The 14,795-nt window shown below is 40.9% G+C and overlaps 1 protein-coding gene across 3 annotated transcripts in view; it reads left to right on the top strand.

Annotated features, from left to right (window-relative positions):
* Window positions 1-572: 572 nt before the first annotated feature.
* Window positions 573-14,795, top strand: part of SNX7 (sorting nexin 7) — a 119,885-nt gene continuing 105,662 nt past the window's right edge. The window contains exon 1 of one of the 3 annotated variants that reach the window (XM_055402548.2): window positions 573-817. In XM_055402548.2, coding sequence (XP_055258523.2) covers window positions 578-817 — 240 coding nt within the window. In that variant the 5' untranslated portion in view covers window positions 573-577. The remainder of the gene's footprint in view (window positions 818-14,795) is intronic. The other 2 variants (XM_055402546.2, XM_055402547.2) reach the window with 2 other exon arrangements.

Below are 14,795 nucleotides of genomic sequence, written 5' to 3' on the forward strand. Positions count from 1 at the left end.
ACTTCAGGAAGACTTCCAGGAGTAAAGATACATTTGAAAGTAGCTGAAAATAGTTTTTAAATCCAACTTCCCTGGCTTGATAGTGAAATGAACACACAGTATGGTCACTGGGTCAAAAATCAATTACAAAACAGAAGAGTTTTTGCATTAGCCTTAGTAAAAGACGGACTCGAAAACCACAACCGGGGGGAAAAAAGCAACCATTAAACTACAGGAAATACAGTATTGGTTTTTTTCCTCTCGGCGAGATGGGTCGACTGCTTTCCAGCTCCACTGTGGATCCTCTGAAGTTCACGCTTCCCTCTGTCGCTTCTGCCCAGACCCCCGCCCCCGTAGAAGCCCTCGCAGGGCAGCCCAGCAGCCAGGTCCCACTCCCTACCTTCAGGGGACCGCGTCCCAGGCCCCACCCTAGCCAGAGCCCCAGCGCCCCAGAGTCCCACCCCTTCGCCTCCGGCAGGCCCCAAGCCAGGTGGGGACGAGCCCAGGCCGGGCGTTTGCTCCAGCAGTTCCGCGTCTGCGCAGCGGACGTGGGGCTGGAGCGGGGCCGGCCGGGGAGGCGCAGGATGCGCGGGAGCCAATGGGCAAGCTCGGGGAAGCCGGGCTGGCGGCGACGGCCGGGCCGGCGCGCACTCTCGGGATGGAGGGCGAGTGCCGGGCGTCTCGGGCGCGCTCCTGGGGCCTCCCGGCTGGGGGCGCCGGCGGGGACAGCCCGGCGGGTGACGCCCCCCTCCCTGGCAGCATCAGCTCCTCCGCCCTGCTGCAGGCCGAGGTGCTGGATCTGGACGAGGACGAGGACGACCTGGAGGTGTTCAGTAAGGTGAGGACTGCGCCGCAGCGCGTCCCGGGAAAGTTCCAAGTCAACTCCCGGAGTTGGTCCCCCGCGCGGCGGCCGCCCTCGCGCGCTCACCCGGCCCCGCCGGAGGCTCGGAGCCGGGGGTGGGTTGGTCTTCCCAGGTCGCCTGATCCTGCCTGGCTGCTCGCCGCCCCCGGGGCTGACTCCCAGCAGGTCCCGAATTGCTGCAGTTCACTCTTCTGCACTTTGACCTTGCGTTCGGCAGGGCCGTGGCTTCGTGGAGTCTGCAAAGTTGTGCCATTTCCCACTTTTCTCCTCTTTCCTTCTCTGACGCGGATATTTCCAGGGACAGTGCTGAAACCGGGGAGGCGGTGGCCCGAAAGTGCCCCCGCCCCTGGCAGCTTCTTTTAGAGCGCAGCCAGCCCTGAACCCTGGGAGCGAAATCACCCGAGTCTACGGAAATTATTCTTGATTTAGTGTTGTTGCTGGTTTTGGATTGGAGACTTGGGTGGCGCCGGAGGTGAGTCTTAAGTCTAGTGGGAAGAGGCTTGAGGGAATCCCTCTTCAGGAGAAAACAGTTCGTGTGTCCAACTAGGAAGCTCCTGCGCTGCGGAGCTCAGGATTTTTTAGATAGCTCCTGCCACCCAACTCACCACTGGCGCTTTCATTTTTAAACCTAACCCGGGGAACCCTAGAGACCAAAGGGCCCTCTGAACTTTCAGGATAGTTGGAGAGAAGTTAACTCGGTCACTGGCCGACTTGTGGTGCCTGTAGGCTGATGGTTGTAATTTTGTTTTGGAAGAGAATAATACCATTCTTGCGAGGCCATTCAATGCCACTGCAGCTTCTCTCAGGTGCTGCTGATAGAAGAGTTGAGATGGGAACATTGTATTCATTACTGAGAGGCCTGTGCAGTAGGTAAGTGTTACCTTGAGGTGTTAAGTAAAGCAACAGACTTTACCACTGATTTATTCTGGGAGAGAAGTTATACAGTGAACAAGCATACTCAGACCCCAAAGAGGAATATGCAAAACTCCCGCCTTTTTTTCCCTTTAGGATTAAGTGAAGTGGTAGGCACAGGTGTATTGGGGAAGTTCAGACAGAGTATCTGGTTTATACACTTGGTGAAATCACGTGACCTTTCAGTGTGTTTAAATTGTAAAACAGTGGAATTATTTTTTGTTTTCTTGTAAAAAGTTTACACTGACTTTTTTGTGTTGTTGTTTCACACATACTTTATGTTCAGATCAAGGACAGTTGATCAGTATTGCCTTCTAAGATACCATTGTTGTTTAGTTGCTAAGTCATGTTTGACTCTTTGGGACCTGGTGGATTGTAGCCCACCAGGCTTCTCTGTCCATGGAGTTTCCCAGGCAAGAAAACTGGAGTGGGTTGCCATTGCCTTCTCCAGGGGACCTCTTGACCCAGGGACCGAACCTGTGTCTCTTGCATTGGCAGGATTGTTTACCACTGGAGCCGTGAGACTATGAGCGTTAGCCTTTGGGGCTCTGCACTGTGAAGCTTGGGGTGGGGAGGATGTGTACAGGGAGTATGTAGAGAGTGGCAAGTGTGTATCAGGATCATCTGGGATGGTTTAAATTTGTCATGTGGTTTCTCTTTCCCCAGATTCTAAGTGTCCTGGCCTCCACCAAGAATCACTGTTTTAATGAGCCTCTTGTAGTCTGAGGCCGATCTTAGGTGAAGCTAATGAAATTTGAACTTGGGCTGTTTTTTTGCCTACGTCTCTGGAAAATGCAAGATACTGGGAGTAGTACAGGTTCTAGGTGGGAAAGGATTGACAGAATGGCTACACAGAAGCATTTCTCTTATAAAAAAATATAAATTTATCTGTTTTAATTGGAGGCTAATTACAATATTGTATTGGTTTTGCCATACATTGACATGAATCTGCCACGGGTGTACATGTGTTCCCCACACTGAACCCCCCGCCCACCTCCCTTCCCATCCCATCCCTCTGGGTCGTCCCAGTGCACCAGCCGCAAGCATCCTGTTTGTGAAACGAATCTCCAGTCCAGTTTCGATGCTTGATACAGGATGCTCGGGGCCAGAAGCATTTCTAAGTAAGCATTTCTGGTGAATTGCTTAAAGCCATCTCAGAAGAAAGGAATCTAGAACCCTGTGACTGCAATCAGCTGTTGAGCTTTCTTTTCTCATTCTAAATAAAACAATTGTTTTTCCACCTAATTTTGTTTTGTAATTGTGAATTCTGTTTTAAAAGAATGTAAGTTTCAGCAACATACTTACCACCGCTTTTTCAAGCAGTGCATATAATAATGTGCAATATTGTATCTTTACCTTAACCTATGTGGCTGGCTTCTCTAGAAGAGGGCCTTAACTTTTCTATGGGTCCAGTACAACACTAGCAAGCAGGATGAATCCAAGTGTATGAGTCCTGCTTGATTATATTTTACTAAGTTGAATTTTGCAACCATTAACTGCAGCTCGACAAGCAAGTTTAAGAAGCTCGTCTTCATTTGGCCTGCTGTCTCTACTGCTCCCTTTTTAGCCTGCGTCTCTGTAGAACCCTACCACTGTCCAGCATACCCTAACCTGGTATCAATTATTGCTTTTGAAGTGTACTAACTTTACCTTTCAGAACTTCGAGATTGACAATTTTCATATTCAGTTTATATTTACAATTGCATCTCTTATTTCCCTAGATTATTTATGAGTATATATACCATACCCCGTCCAGGTGCTTTTTTTTTAATCTTTTTATAATGGAAGTAGAGTTGATATACAACAGTATAGTAGTTTCTGCTGTATGATGTAATGATTTGACATTTATATGCATTATGAATTGATCACCATGATAAGTCTAGTAACCATCATAAAGTTACTGCAATATTATAGACTATATTCTCTACATGCACATTACATACCTGTGACTTCAGTTGTTTTATAACTGAAAATTTGCACTTTTTAATCCCTTTAACCTATTTCTCCCTCCTTCTTCCAAACTACTAGTTTGTATCTATGGATCTTTTTTCTGTTTTGTTTTATTTATTTGTTCTGTTTTTTATATTCTACATATAAATGAAATGATAAAACATTTGTCTGACTTATTTCACTTCATAATACCCTCTTATGTCCATCCATATTGTTGCAGGTGGCAAAATTTTATTCTTTCTTCTGGCTGAGTAATATTCAGTTGTGTACATATATACACAGCATCTTTGTCTGTTCATCTACTGATGGACACTTAGATTACTTCCATAACCTGGCTGTTGCAAATGATGCTACTGTGAGAATGAAAAAAAAAGTAGTGAAAATGTTGGTTGCTCAGTTGTGTGCCACTCTGCAAACCCATGGACTCTAACCTGCCAAGTTCCTCTGTTGATACAATTTTCTGGGTAAGAACATTGGAGTGGATAGCCATTCCCTGCTCCAAAGGATCTTCCAGGGATCAAACTCCAAAGGATCTTCCAGGGATCAAACTTGGGTCTTCTGCACTGCAGGAGATTCTGACACTGTACTGACAGATTCTTTACTGTCTGAGCCACTAGGGAAGCAAGTGAGCATTGGGGTGCTTGCATGCAGGCTAAATTGCTTTAGTTGTGTCCAACTCTTTGTGACACTGTGGACCATAGCCCACCAGGCTCCTCTGTCCTTGGGATTCTCCAGGAAAGAATATTGAAGTGGTTTTCCATTCACTTCTCCAGGGGATCTTCCTAACCCAGGGATCAAACCCACATCTCTTATGTCTCCTGCATTGGCAGGCATATTCTTCATCACTAGCACAACCTGGGAAGCCCAAAGATATATAGGGGTGCATATATCTTTTCAAATTAGTGTTTTCATTTCTTCAGATAAATACTCAGAAGTGGGATTGCTGGATCATATGATCATTCTTAATTTTTTGAGAAACATTCATCCTGTTTTCCATAGTGACTGCACCTATTTACATTCCCACCAATAGTGCACAAGGGTTTCCTTCTCTCCAAATTTTTACCAACACTTGTTTTTTGTTATTCATTTTATAAAAACCATTCAGACAGGTATGAGGTGATGTCTGCCATATTATGGTTTGGATTTGCATTGCCCTAGTGATTAGTGACATTGAACATTCTTTTCCTTTGTCTTCTGACCATCTTTATGTCTTCCTTGGAAAACTGTCTATTCAGGTCTTCTATTCATTTTTAAATTGGATTGTTTCTTTTTTTTTGCTTATTTTCTTTTTTGTGATTATTCGTTTTATATTGAGTTGAAGGAGTTCTTTATATATTTTGGATATAACACCCATATCAGATATATCACTTGCAGATAACTTCTCCCATTCAGTAGGTTGCCTTTTCATTTTGTTAATGGCTTTCTGTGCTATGCAGAAGCTTCTTAGCTTGATATAGTCCCATTTGTTTAATTTTGCTTTTGGTACCCTTGCCTGAAGAGACAAATTCTTAAATATTGCTAAGACCAAGGTTAAAGAGCAGCTGCCTTTGTTTTCTTTTAGGAGTTTATGGTTTCAGGTATTTAAGGGCTTCCCTGGTGGCTCAGAGGTTAAAGCGTCTGCCTCCAATGTGGGAGACCCGGGTTCGATCCCTGGGTTGGGAAGATACCCTGGAGAAGGAAATGGTAACCCACTCCAGTATTCTTGCCTGGAGAATCCCATGGACGGAGAAGCCTGATGGGCTACAGTCCACGTGGTCGCAAAGAGTCGGACACGACTGAGCGACTGAACGGACGGATTACATTTAAGTCTTTAATCCATTTTGAGTTTACTTCTTTTTTTAGTATAAGAAAATGGTTCAGTTTCAGTCTTTTGCATGTCACTGTCCAGGTTTCCCATCACCATCTATTGAAGAGACTGTATTTTCTCTACTATATATTCTTGTACCACTTTTCATAAATTAATTCACCATATAAGCATGGGTTTATTTCTGGACTTTCTGTTCTGTTTCATTGATCTATGTATCTGTTTCTGTGCCAGTACCATATTGTTTACTATAGTTTTTTAGCGTAGTTTGAAACCAGGGAACATGATACTGCTCACATTATTCTTCTTTCTTAAGATTGCATTGATTATTCAAGGTCTTTTGTGGTTCCATACAAATTTTAGGGTTATTTGTTCCACTTCTGTGAAAAATGTCATTCATATTTTGATAGGGCTTGTATTGAATCTGTAGATTGCTTTGGGTAATATGGACATTTTAACAATATTAATTCTTTCCGTCCATGAACATGGTATATATTTCCATTTATTTGCATTGTCTTCAATTTCTCCTATCAGTGTCTTATAGTATTCAAAGTATAGATCTTTTACCTTATTAGTTAAATTTATTCCTTGGTATTTTTTCATTGAAGTTATTGTAAGTGGAATTATCTTCCTTATTTCTCTGATAGTTCATATTAGGTTATAAAAGCACAACAAATTTCTGTATGTTGATTTTTGTATCCTGCAGCTTTAATGAATTCATTTATTCTAATAGTTTTTTGGTGGAGTTTTTTTTTTTTTTCTATTTTTATAGTCTCATGTCATCTGCAAACAGTGATAGTTTTACTTCTCACTCTTCAATTTATAATTCTTTTTAACTATTTTGTCTGATTGCTGTGGCTAAGACTCTCAATACTGTGTTGAATAAAAGTGATGAGAGTTCAGTTCAGTCATTCAGTCCTGTACGACTCTTTGCGACCCCATGAACCGCAGCATGCCAGGTCTCCCTGTCCATCATGATCTCCCGGAGTCCACCCATACCCATGTCCATTGAATTAGTGATGCCATCCAACCATCTCATCCTCTGTCGTCCCCTTCTCCACCTGCCCTCAATCTTTCCCAGCATCGGGGTCTTTTCAAATGAGTCAGCTATTCACATCAGGTGGCCAAAGTATTGGAGTTTCAGCTTAAACATCAGTCCTTCCAATGAACACCGAAGACTGATCTCCTTTAGGATGGACTGGTTGGGTCTCCTTGCAGTCCAAGGGACTCTCAAGGGTCTTTTCCAACACCATAGTTCAAAAGCATCAATTCTTCTGCGCTCAACTTTCTTTATAATCCAACTCTCACATCCATACATGACCACTGGAAAAACCACAGCTTTGACTATATGGATCTTTGTGGATAAAGTAATGTCTCTGCTTTTTAATATGCTGTCTAGGTTGGTCACAACTTTCCTTCTAAGGAGCAAGCGTCTTTTAATTTCATGGCTGCAATCACCATCTGCAGTGATTTTGGAACCCCCAAAAATAAAGTCAGCCACTGTTTCCACTGTTTCCTCATCTATTTCCCATGAAGTGGTGGGACCAGATGCCATGATCTTAAGTTTTCTGAATGTTGAGCTTTAAGCCAACTTTTTACTCTCCTCTTTCACTTTCATCAAGAGGCTCTTTACTTCTTCTTTACTTTCTGCCATGAGGGCGGTGTCATCTGCATATCTGAGGTTATTGATATTTCTTTCAGCAATCTTGATTCCAGCTTGTGCTTCTTCCAGCCCAGCGTTCCTCATGATGTACTGTGCATAGAAGTTAAATAAGTATGGTGACAATATACAGCCTTGACATACTCCTTTTCCTATTTGGAACCAGTCTGTTCCATGTCCAGTTCTAACTGTTGCTTCCTGACCTGCATACAGGTTTCTCAAGAGGCAGGTCAGGTGGTCTGGTATTCCCATCTCTTTCAGAATTTTCCACAGTTTGCTGTGATCCACACAGTCAAAGGCTTTGGCATAGTCAATGAAGCAGAAATAGATGTTTTTCTGGAATTCTCTCCCTTTTTCCATGATCTAGTGGATGTTTGTAAATTGATCTCTGGTTCCTCTGCCTTTTCTAAAACCAGCTTGAACATCTGGAAGTTCACAGTTCACGTATTGCTGAAGCCTGGCTTGGAGAATTTTGAGCATGACTTTACTAGCGTGTGAGATGAGTGCAATTGTGCGGTAGTTTGAGCATTCTTTGGCATTGCCTTTCTTTGGGATTGGACAGAAAACTGACCTTTTCCAGTCCTGTGGCCGCTGCTGAGTTTTCAAATTTGCTGGCATATTGAGTGCAGCACTTTCACAACATCATCTTTCAGGATTTGAAATAGCTCAACTGGAATTCCATCACCTCCACTAGCTTTGTTTGTAGTGATGCTTCTTAAGGCCCACTTGACTTCACATTCCAAGATGTCTAGCTCTAGGTGAGTGATCACACCATCGTGATTTTCTGGGTCATGAAGATCTTTTTTGTACAGTTCTGTGTATTCTTGCCGCCTCTTTTTAATATCTTCTGCTTCTGTTAGGTCCATACCATTTCTGTCCTTTATGGAGCCCATCTTTGCATGAAATGTTCCCTTGGTATCTCTAATTTTCTTTAAGATATCTAGTCTTTCCTATTCTGTTGTTTTCCTCTATTTCTTTGCATTGATCACTGAGGAAGGCTTTCTTATCTCTCCTTGCTATTCTTTGGAACTCTGTATTCAGCTGCTTATATCTTTCCTTTTCTCCTTTGCTTTTCACTTCCCTTCTTTTCACAGCTATTTGTAAGGCCTCCCCAGACAGCCATTTTGCTTTTTTGCACTTCTTTTCAATGGGGATGGTCTTGATTCCTGTCTCACGTACAATGTCACGAACCTCTGTCCATAGTTCATTAGGCAATCTGTCTACCAGATCTAGTCCCTTAAATCCATCTCTCACTTCCACTGTATAGTCATAAGGGATTTGATTTAGGTCATACCTGAATGGTCTAGTGGTTTTCTCCACTTTCTTCAATTTAGTCTGAATTTGGCAATAAGGAATTCATGATCTGAGCCACAGTCAGCTCCCTGTCTTGTTTTTGTCTACTGTGTAGAGCTTCTCCATCTTTGACTGCAAAGAATATAATCAATCTGATTTCGGTGTTGACCATCTGGTGATGTCCATGTGTAGAGTCTTCTCTTGTGTGGTTGTGGACAACCTCATTTTTTCTTGATTGTAGAGGAAAAGCTTTCAGTCTTTCACCACTGTATATGTTAGCTCTGGGTTTGTCATATATGAACTTTATTATATTGAGGTATGCTCCCTTTATTCCCACTTTGTTGAGAATTTTTCTTTAAATTGATGTTGAATTTTGTCAAATGCTTTTTCTTTATCTATTAAGATGATCATATGATTTTCATTCCTCATTGTGCTAATGTAATTTGTGTGTGTGCTCAGTTGATCAGTCATGTCCGACTCTTTGTTATCCCGTGGAGCCCACCACGCTCCTCCGTCCATTGGATTCTCCAGGCAAGAATACTGGAATGGGTTGCCATGTTGTTCTCCAGGGGAACTTCCCAACCCAGGGATTGCACCCTTGCTCCTTAGGCTTCTACATTGCAGGCAGAGTGTTTACTGCTGAGTCATTGAGTAAGTCTTTAATGTGGTTTATTGGGATACATTTGCAGATCAGAAGCTTTTTAAAGAGTAAGTTCTTTGGCTTATAATCATTTATTTTTTTCTCACAGTGCATTACAAGTAAGTACCTATTAAATACCTGTTAAATATTTTTGTGTAAGATGCTATGTTAAGGATTCTTTGGAACAAGGAAATGCAATATTCATATCTTGTTATCACAGTCTTGGAGTTCAGCTGGAAGATATGACAGAAACTCTAAATGACAGTATACATCAAGAGAGATAGGAAAGTAAAACAAAGTATTGTTCTGAGTTTTCAAATAATCCAGTTAGGAGAAAATGATATCAGCTCTCAATAGAACACGGAGAATGCAGAGGATATTGACTTAAAAGGACGAGAATAGATGTGGAAGGTCGAGAACAGCAATGATAATTTGTAAAAAGAGAATAAGAAAAGGATAAAAAGTGTAGTAATAGTTTTAGAACTGGGCCAGAATAAGATGAGACTTGCAAAAAATTTACCTAGAGAATAGGGACAAACTTGTCCATATATAAAATAAAAAGTTCTTTGGGAGGAAAAGAATATAGTAAAATAAGTTGCCTTTATTTTTATTAAATACTGTAACGTATAGAAGAAATAGTAGTTGAAACAGAGCATAGGTGAATATATCACAGTGAAACACTTACCAGTAAATGATAGCTCAGTAAATAATAGACGATAAAGTGAAGATCTATATTATTTAGGATAATCAGGGAATTTACAGATGTAATTATTGTCATCACCACTAGTCGACCTCAAGAAGTCATGGTATGTAGACTTAGTGCTTAGAAGCTGGAGCTTCTGAGGTAAAAATTCTTTTTAAAAATAATGGGGCAGAAAAAAGGTTCTGGAAGGTATGTGCGTGTTTCCTTAGTCATGTCCCACTCTTTGCAACCACATGGACTATAGCCCGTCAGGCTCCTCTGTCCATGGGATTTTCCAGGCAAGAATACTGGATTGGGTTTCCATTTCCTTCTCCATCTGGAAGGTACAGACAAACAATTAATTTCAAGCTCCGACAAAGCTTTGAAAGCAACAGAACTATTTAGTATTTAGTATAAACACTTTGAAAAGAAGGAGGTGATCATTTTTAATGAGAATGGTGGATAACTAAGATTATTTTTATAGTAAATTAGAAATATAACAATGTATATGTTATATATATAGTATATATTATATATAACAATGTATATACATTGTTACAGAGAAGGCAGTGGCAGCCCACTCCAGTACTCTTGCCTGGAAAATCCCATGGGCGGAGGAGCCTAGTAGGTTGTGGTCCATGGGGTCTCTAGGAGTCGGACATGACTGAGCGACTTTACTTTCACTCTTCTCTTTCATGCATTGGAGAAGGAAATGGCAACCCACTCCAGTGTTCTTGCCTGGAGAATCCCAGGGATGGGGGAGCTTGGTGGGCTGCTGTCTATGGGGTCACACAGAGTCGGACATGACTGAAGTGACAGCAGCAGTAGCAGCATACATTGTTATATATATATTGTATATATTATATGTATAACACTATATATTATATGTTATGTATATAACAATGTATATGTTATGTTATATACATAACAATGTATATACTATTTCAAAAGCTTGAAAGAAACACTCATATTTTTGTGGAAAAGGTTATTTTTGAAAGAATAATTAGCTCTATTGTTGAGACTTCTAGCTCTGATATGTGTGTGTGTTTGTATGTGTATATGTGCGTGTGTTTGTATGTGTATATGTGCGTGTGTTTGTATGTGTATATGTGTGTGTGTGTATAATCTTTATCAATGGAGGGACAATTATGCTATTTAACAATTCTATCAAATACTTAGAAGATATCAGAAATCTGGTTATTAATTTTTCACATTTGTTCTCGGAACCATCTTTATTTAGCTCCTATTGTTTGCCTGTATTAATCATGATCATGATAAGAATCAGAATTCTCTCCATTGATTTAAATTAAGAGAGTTTAATGCAAGGACTATTTATAGCATTTTGGGCAAGTTTCAGGAACAAAGAAAGGATATTGAGGCATTTAGAGACTTGCAGTAATAAAAAGCCGTTAGAACCGCTAGTTTTAAAGGGACGAGAGATAGAAATAGTGTTGCTGGAACTCAAGGTTTCTTGGAGCTGTGGAGAAGGGACCACTTCCACATGAGCTATGTTGACACAGAGTTGAAGCTAGAAAAGTGCCACTGCCTGAGGTGTGGTCCCAAAGCAGGGAGGAAATGTAACAGTGTATATATTTATTTGAACAAGCTATTGAAGAAATCACTCACATTTTGGTTGAAAAGGTTATTTTGGAAAGAATTAGCTTTCCAAATACGGAGAAGGCAATGGCAAGCTACTCCAGTACTCTTGCCTAGAAAATCCCATGGATGGAGGAGCCTGGTAGGCTGCAGTCCATGGGCTCGCTATGGGTTGGACACGACTGAGTGACTTCACTTTCACTTTTCACTTTCACACATTGGAGAAGGAAATGGCAACCCACCCCAGTGTTCTTGCCTGGAGAATCCCAGGGACAGGGGAGCCTGGTGGGCTTCTGTCTATGGGGTCACACAGAATTGGACACGACTGAAGTGACTTAGCAGCAGCAGCTTTCCAAAAGCTAGTAGTTGTTGAGAAATCCTGGGAATTAGTTGTTGAGCTCTAATATGTGTGTGTAAAATTACTTTAGCCTCAGCTAAAGTTCCAGGCAACATCCAGCATTAAATGACTAGCTTGTGAGTAAAGATGTCTAGCATGATGTCAGTCCTTAGCATTGAGGCATGGTATCTTCTCAGCCAAGGCCCCAAATATAATGCGGGTGAGACATCCCATTTCTGCTGTATCCTGTCAGAATTCTTGACCTAATAAACCACTGAGCATAATAAAATATAAAAACAAAATATCTTGGGTTGTTTTGTTGTTCAGCAGTAGAAACTGTAACAAAAGCTAATAGTCTGTAAAGCATAATCGGTCTTTCGGATCTTTAGATAAATACAGGATTACAGCAGGCAAGTCATGTGTTCCCCTTTCTCTGACCCTCATCTTGATCCTGCCTTCATGAGTCTTAGCATTTTAATGGTTGAATAAAGAGGAATCGATAAAGGAAAATAGGGCTGATCCAGGACTATTTCTGTTCCACCTTCTAGACACTCCACTGTCTACCAGCTCAGCCTTCTTACATGTTAGATACTTTTATATTCCTCCCAGAGGAGGAAGAGTAGGTGAATAAAGTAGAAAGATAAAAAATCCTCAAGTTCTCCTTATGAGTGAGAATCTATGGTCAACAGTAGAATTAAATGAGGAACTTGCAGGGTAAATTTGGATAGATTGTGTATAGAACCATTTTATGTACAAGCATTCCTCGTGGTTTTCAGTGACTGAATGATAATATATCCAAATGACACAGTTTCTGAACAAATATATTTTCAAGGTCATATGGGGTATTAATTGTACTGTAATTTGAACTGTCTTTGCAGCTGAAGTTCCATTCTACCTTCTGTATTTTAAAGGGGAGTTGATAGTCTGTATCAGAAAACAGCAAAGGGATATTATGAAATATTATGTGGATATTATATCCACGGAAGTGTGGATGCCAGTGACCTGATTGTTTGGAATACTGTTTTGCGAGAGTCTTAGATCTAGTCTGGGCTTGGCAGAATGAGGGTTTGGATCCAACAGCGCTGTCTTTCCCTGGCACAAGGAGTGGGGAGGGCTGCTGCAGTCATAACAGTCTCACTGTACATTTGCCATCGTGAAGGAGAATAAACTAAGGCGTTTCACTGATGATATGTTCTGGCAACCATGGCCTCTGAAGAAAGGCTGGAAGAACAAAATGTAGTTTAGCTTGGAAAAAGACTTGAGCTGATCTTTTAAACAAACTTTATGAAGAGTTCTTCCAGTGGATTAAATGTTTATAGTTTTGAAGGGCAGAGCTAGAACCTAGGTCAAAGAATGTGGAGATCAGTTTTTGGTCAGTTGATGGAATAGTTTTCTAATTGAGGGTTCCAGAATAAAAGTTATACTCAGCTTGGCCATAAATTCTGTCACTGTAATTGCTCTAGGACAAACTGAATGATTAGCTGTCTCAGAGGAGAAGAGCATGTGACGGTTGCACAGTCCCTTGCCACTATTAAGAGGCTGTTACAAATGGAATTTTAACTTGCCAGACTTAACCATGAGAGCAACAGGAAACCTTACATAGGTGTTCCTACTCATCCCTTCAGCTAATCACTGCAGCTTAATTTCTAAACTAAATTATGTTTTACAATTCCCTAATTCTAACATTTCTCTTCCCATCCCTGCTATCTTTTTCATTTAGTTCTCTGTTAATGGTGTGGCAGTTTTCTTAGCTATCTAGGATAAAATATCAGTGCTGTGTCTTACTTTCTATTTATGCTTTCACTCACTCTCTGTTCTTTACATATCTGAGAAGTCCCATTTGGTTTTATCTTCTTGGTATCTCTGGAATTAGTGCCTTCTTCTTACTCCCATTGCTCCAACCCTAAGTAGAACTGTGGTTACCTTTGAGAACCATTAATATAGCCTCAGAAGGTCTTCATTCTTCTGATGTTTTGCCTGTAGGTTGACCTACATCCTCACAGAGAACTGAATATATTGTCACATGGTGTCATCCAGGCTCTTGGTGATTAGGCTACACCCTGGCTTTCCTTGCCTCTTCCCTCACCTACCTACCTTTCTGTCTTTCACCTTAGCACTCAAAATATGTTCCATGAGTCTGTTGGATCACCTGGGAGCTTGTTAGAATTGCAGTTTCAGAACCCACTCCAGACCAAATGAATCAGAATCAGTATTTTAACAGGATTCCTCAGTGATTTATTTGCACCTTACAATTTACTGTTGGGTCTCAACAAACCAAAATCCTTTCTGTTATTTATGGCCCATTGTAAAGTGACCTCTTTCCTAACGACATTTTCATTCTCCAGCTAGAATTAATTTCTTCCCATTCTGAGCTTCCCATAATAGTGTTTTGAATCTCATAATACCTAATATGTTTTGCCTTATAAAGAGGTATTTTTATTTCTCCTCTCTAAAATCTTGATTGCCTGTCTAGCTCCAATAAATTAAACTCCTTGAAGGTAGAAGTGTAGGAACTCTAAATATTAATGAAATAGATTAATGAATTATATGGCCTGTGCATTTTTTTCATACATACGGACACAGTTATCACAGTAATTTGCCACTGATATGTTTTCAGTAAATTTGGTTTGTATTGTATTGGTCTTTCCAGTCAGGTTACTAGACCAAATAGAATTTAAAATAAATTTGTCTTGATAAATGGTGAGTAAATGTTATTGATGGATGACACAGAGCTGTGTTGAGCATCAGTCCTGACAAAATCTCCTATTTAGATTTCATTAGGAGAGATAAACACAAAGAATTTAAAAACCCAAAGAAATCATTTAGAAACCTTTTATTTGGAGAAATAAATCCTGTTAAGCCAATAACACCTGTCTCAATGAGGGGGGTTAGTTGCATGCAATGGAAATCAGCTCTGTCAGGAAGAATGAAATAGTAGCTCACAGAGTAGATTTGAAGGCTGGAAATGCAGATACGGAAAAGGACAGGCTCTAGCAGTATCTATGTTGTTGAGTTGCTAACTCTTTTGCAGCTCCATGGACTGTAGCCTGCCAGGCTTCTCTGTCCGTGGAGTTACCCAG

Source organism: Moschus berezovskii, chromosome 4 (assembly GCF_049115385.1).
Source record: "Moschus berezovskii isolate FMDL1 chromosome 4, NW_MosBer_1.0, whole genome shotgun sequence".
Taxonomy (NCBI): domain Eukaryota; kingdom Metazoa; phylum Chordata; class Mammalia; order Artiodactyla; family Moschidae; genus Moschus; species Moschus berezovskii.